This window comes from Drosophila hydei, unplaced genomic scaffold, assembly GCF_003285905.1.
Source record: "Drosophila hydei strain 15085-1641.00,03,60 unplaced genomic scaffold, DhydRS2 tig00000384-arrow-arrow-pilon, whole genome shotgun sequence".
NCBI classification, from domain to species: Eukaryota; Metazoa; Arthropoda; class Insecta; order Diptera; family Drosophilidae; genus Drosophila; species Drosophila hydei.
Window position 1 is genome coordinate 316,930 of NW_022045722.1, and position 6,000 is coordinate 322,929.

Sequence of the window (6,000 nt, forward strand, 5' to 3'; positions counted from 1 at the left end):
ATGGCCCAGGCTACAACAGTCAGCAGCGGTAACCGGATATTCTCAATATGTTACAAGAGCAGCGTTATCGCTGATGCTAGGTCGGCTAGCCGACTACGACTCTGTAGCTGCATGCCCTAAAATTGCTTATGCTAAGCTTTGCGCATGTTCCCTAGCTTTAGTTCTAATTTAAAAAAAGACAGACAAAAAGACAAGTCCGTTCAACATTACTGCGGCTTGGCCGTCAACTTATTATTTAATATATTATTACTGAACCACAAGTCCAGTGAATGGACTTAATTTCCCAACATAATCTTCTCTGAAGTCAGTTATCCACTGGAGGAGACACAGGTGGCGCAGGATCTACATCAAGGGATAATTATTACAAATTATTAAACAGGTGAAACAAACTACTAGTCCAAGGCGTATTACAGATTAACTGTAACAGTTGTCTTCTCAGGAAGAGCAAGCAATTTCACTTTCTGGCATTGTGGCTCAGCAATGTAAAATCAATAATGAATCATGTGTGCTATGGCTTGTGCCGGAGCAAGTATGCTTATTCTCTTCTGAATAATGGTCAAATACAAGCTGAACTTCAGAACTGGAAACAGAGTTCTGCAACAACAGTCGGCAAGTCGACATAGCATAAGCGATAACGCTGCGACACGGGCAAAGGCTCTGGTTGCCGACACTCACCATTTCGATCAGAGTGCCCCCAACATTGCGTGCGACAACACTCGTTAACTACTCCCCCTATGAAAACATGAGTGTCCTTGCTCTTGACGTCCTTTCAAATTGTCTTAGAATTCGTCTCCTAATAAGTCGTTGAAAGGGGAAGATAATGGAAAAATTGTATAAAATCTACATAAAACTAATTACAAAATTTGGACACCCTGCCATACAAAGTATAATTTGATAACTGGTTTTCAATCATTTTTGCTATATATTCAGATCTAAAAAATTATGACTCTAGCTCGTATAAATGACGGACTGGGCTGTATATATACTTTATGGAGTCTACCATGCCTCCGTCTACCTTTTGCATAGATGCATATTATACCCTGATTTCCCGTTGAAAACGAGTTCAGGGTAAACAAAGATACATTTAAAAACAAGTAAGAAGCTGTTGTCGGGGTCCTTGACTAGACTGATTTTCAATATTTGCATCAAGTATTAAAAAAAGCAAATGAACCGAGCATATGGCGTTTACGATCGCGGCCTCCATCAAATCCACCATTGCACTGCTTGAGAAATAATTTGTAAGTTTCAAGTTATGTTAACAATTCAAGCATAAAAGAATACAAACATTTAAAATTCCGTGCGCTTGGCGCTGCTTGACATGAGCTTTTGTAAATTGGCCAACGTTTTATTTAATAACTTCTTTTTTACTTAATGGACTTAAATGAAATTTTCATAATTTGAAAGAATTTGGAGCATGTATCCAAAATCCAACAAAAACTTGCATAAAATATATATTAAGCTAAATACAAAGTTTTGAGGCTCTAGCTCTTAAGACGTACTAGATATAATTTGTTGACTTCATTTCGATTATGTTTTTATTAGATAACAATAAAACGGTAATAGTTGTCGAATATTTGAAACAAACAAAAAGTTTCTAGCTCATAGATGTTCACACATACGGACACACAGACAGACGGACAGTGCTCAATCGACTCGGCTTATCGTCCTGATCAAGAATATATATACTTTATGCCTGTTACACATATTTGCACCAAACCATTATATCCTGATTTCCCATTTTCACAAAAACGCAAGTAAGAAAACTCTAGTCGGGGTGCCGGACTTGGGGGTACCCTGATTTCAGTCCTATCTGCGTTGTTTAATATTTTCCTTAGTTTGTATCGAGTATTAAAAAAAATACAAATAAAAACTGACATTACCACACCAAGATTCGAACGCAACGTGCATCAGCTCTACCAACACCGCCACTTCATAATTAAAAAAAAAAATTAATAAAAAATGTCTCGTCGCCGCGACGATTGAACCCGAGATTTAATTGGCCAAACATTTTGTTTAATAACTTCTGTTTTACTTAATCGATTTTAAAGAAATTTTCAGCATATGCTCTACATGTTCTATTGACTTCGTAGAGATGCAAACGCCCTCACATAATGGCCCTAGTTCCAACAGAACTTAAATTTTAAGAATTTGGAGAAATTTGGAGCTGGTATCAAAATCCAATAAAAATCAAAATTGCATAAAATATACATAAAACTAAATACAACATTTGGAGGCTCTAGCCGTACGATATACCATTTAATAAATAAATTTCCCATTTTTAATGGGATCAGGGTATAAAAAAACCCACACACAAAAACATTAATTAATAATTATAAGAACTGAACATTCTCGAAATACCTTCTAATTTTGATTGGACAGAATTAATAAGTTGTAATAATTTTTTAAAATATATTTTCAGTTGGACTAATAGTTTTCATGACATACAATGAAATCAAAATAATTATGTATTAAAATATTCTCTCCTTTCCATATACTATAAACAATCCTCTGTCTATATTAATATCATTGGGACTACAAATATTATAATTTACAAGAACAATGCAAATGCAATATATTAAAATAACTTTACTTACTCTGGTATCCATATATCGACTACAAATTGTTTAATTAATTCACAGAAGCTTCGTTGATTAAGACGTAAGTGAATTAATCGAACAAAGTTAAGGGCACCCATCAAAGTAGAGCAGCAATTTTCCGTTATCATTATTATATCTCCAAAATTGTTTAACAAAAAAGATGTTTGAAAGCAAATGGTAATGCCAACCGATACAATCACATACCACGCCCATATATTGTAAATCAATGCAAAGAGATAATTTCGAGGCTTATGTGTTGATGAAACAGTTTCAAGAGGCCAAGAGCCATTTAATTTTAACCAAATGCACTGAAATGGCATTCGGAAGTTTGGATCTTCATACGGTAGTGGATTGAACATCGTAACTGATTTCAAATTTATTTACAGCAGTGGTGTACCAGCTATAAATGCTCCCATAGACAAAAATTGTGGGAATTATAATATGAATTATAGACGATGTCATTAATAACCTGTTTGATGTTAGGAATTAAAATACGGGTAATATGAATGAATATCTTATTAAAAAGCTGACACATGAAAATAATTTGTACTGAAGTGAAACAATAAACATTAATTTGTGTGAAATTAACATATGTTAAAGTATAGGTTAACACATAGATACAAGGCTATAGGAATTAATAAAGTATCGTATTGCCGGGAAGGAACTTCTGTTCTACCAATATTGCTAAATTATTTCCGAGCTTTTCGGGGAGTACATAAAGATAAAATTTGATGAGATGCTGTAATGTAATTTTGAATTTAATGTGATTAGAATGGCGTTCCATACCCTTAGCTCAAGAGAGGGGAACGGCAGCGTCAGCTTTAAGTCTTTTCAAATTTCCGCACGAAAAGGAACTAGCGAGAGTGGTCAGTCTTCACAGGTTGACGGAGGTGTTTTGCATTTGCTAAAAAAAACTGTGAGGTGCAGTTAAAAAAGTTAAGGAAACTCCCTCAAGAAAGTGATATATAACAAATTACTGGCTCAACGGTCTGCCTCTACAAATCCCAATCAGTCAGACAACGCTTAACGGACGCAACCCGCTGCAAACACGAAGGTGCCACATGGAAGCATGAGTAATAGCGACTCTGCTTGTAAAAAATGAGGTAAAACGGCTAGCTCACATATCATACTCGATGTGCTGGTGGAATACAATATCCTAAAATATATATGACAAACAGTTAAGAGCTTCTTCAAAGGTATAACACAAGGAAGGGCCCTGAAACTCATCAAGTTTCAGTATTAAGGGTCATAATCCATTACAGCAAAGAGATCCGAAAAAAGTATCTTGGCATCATGTTAAATGTTAAGAATGACTTTTGGCTCAGTGCTCTCTATTGATGAGTGTTGTAAGGTCCGCCATCCTTACGCAGCGCCATTTTGGTAGAGAGCAAAGAAAACTCCTAGTTACAGCGGAGGTATTTGCTCCACCTATCGATTGAGCGCAATCCGAAATCTTGAACTACACGTTGAACTGGAACCTTATATTAATCGTAAACATTTTTTTCTATTACAGATTCATTCAGGATATGGATGATTCCGAACATAATTCGAAAGTGGACTTTTTCTAGAGGAGGGGCTATGCCTGGAGGATAAACTAGGCCTATCCTGCAGGGGGCCTAGTGAAAATCATACTGGAGACAGAGGCAGCTTGAAATTCAAGCAGCTCTTTCGATTAGACAGAATCCTAAAATGAATATAACGAAATAAGAAAAACAAATACACAAACAATTGTTAATAAGAACTAAAAATTGTCGGGGTGCTATCAAATTTTAATTGGATATAATTAAATAAGTTGTTATCATTTTTGAAAATATATATTCAGTTGGACTAATAGTTTTCATGACATACAAAATAGTCAACCTATATATATTCTTTTCTTTAAATATAATTTAAAAATAATTGTGTGTATATTATCATCATTAGGACTACAATATTATATTTACAAACACAGTTAAAATGCAGGTTATTGAAAACCCCTTAATTGCCATAGTATCCATATATCGACCACAATTTATTCATTTAATTCACAAAAGCTAATTAAGACGTAAGCGAATTAATCGATCAAAGGTTAGGCATACCCTGATCTTAGTCCTGTTTGCTTTTTTTATACCCTGATCCCATTAAAAATGGGAAATCAGGGTATAATGGTTTTGTGCAAATGTATGTAACAGGCAGAAGGAGGCGTGGCAGACCCCATAAAGTATATATATTATTGATTAGGACGATAAACCGAGTCGATTGAGCCCTGTCCGTCTGTCTGTCCGTCCGTCTGTCCGTCTGTCTGTCCGTATGTGTGAACGCGTGGATCTCAGCATCTATAAGAGCTAGAGACTTGAAATTTGTTTTGTAGGTCCGTGTATAGCACGCGCAGGTCAAGTTTGTTTCATATATTCGATAACTGTTCGCATTTAATTGTTATCGAATAAAAACACTATTGAAATGCAGTAAATAAATTATATCTCGAACGTCTGAGGAGCTAGAGCCTCCAAATTGTATTTAGTTTTATGTATATTTTATGCAATTTTGATTTTTGTTGTATTTTGGATACCGGCTCCAAATTCCCCCAAATTCTTAAAATTTAAGTTTAGTTGGAACTAGGGCCATTATGTGAAATTTTTTTCGTATATGATCTACCTTTTCTATTGGATTGGATTAATTTATGTTACCTAATTCCAACTGAACTTAAATTTAAAAAATTTGCGGTAATTTGGAGCAGGTATCCGAAATCAAACCAAAATCAAAATTGCAAAAAATATACATAAAACTAAATACAACATTGGCAGACTATAGCTCTTAAGACGTAAGAGATATAATTTATAATTTGCACTTCGATTATGTTATTATTCGACAACAATAAAACGGCAATAGTTGTCGAATATTTTAAACAAGTCTATAGCTCTTATAGATGCTGAAATCGTCGCGTTCAAATATACGGCATATTGTCTGTCTATTCGACAAAGACGGCAATCATTATTATTGCGTACATGATTATCTTCATCTAAAGCTAATTGTAAATTTTATTTTGAATATATATAGCTATTAAAGTTTCAAGTTTCATCAATGTTACCAATACTCTGTAAAATTGGTATTTATTTCAATTTCAATAAGATATAAACTCTTACCTGATTATTTTGTTGTGGTGTTGTGAAATGCTTTGAAGTTCGCGTATTATTTTTAGGTTAAGTTCTTCAGTGTTAGTTCCGAAAGACATATTTTTTTTGCACTTATCCACTAAAACGTCGATGCGTTTATGCAATAAACGATATTGTCCACATGTGTATGTTGTAAAAAATCCAAAAACTGAATCCTCAGCAAACAGTGTGGTCACCACACAAATACCAGCATACGCAGTAAATATATATGTTAGTGTATAACGTATCCAACTATTGTATGGATCGTACGG

The 6,000-nt window shown here is 34.5% G+C and overlaps 1 protein-coding gene across 1 annotated transcript in view; it reads right to left on the reverse strand.

The window, feature by feature from the left end:
• LOC111598063 (odorant receptor 13a) overlaps positions 1-2,956 on the reverse strand; it is a 60,889-nt gene extending 57,933 nt beyond the window's left edge. Inside the window, exon 1 of the mRNA XM_030224198.1 lies at positions 2,595-2,956. Coding sequence (XP_030080058.1) covers positions 2,595-2,956 — 362 coding nt within the window. The remainder of the gene's footprint in view (positions 1-2,594) is intronic.
• Positions 2,957-6,000: the final 3,044 nt, after the last annotated feature.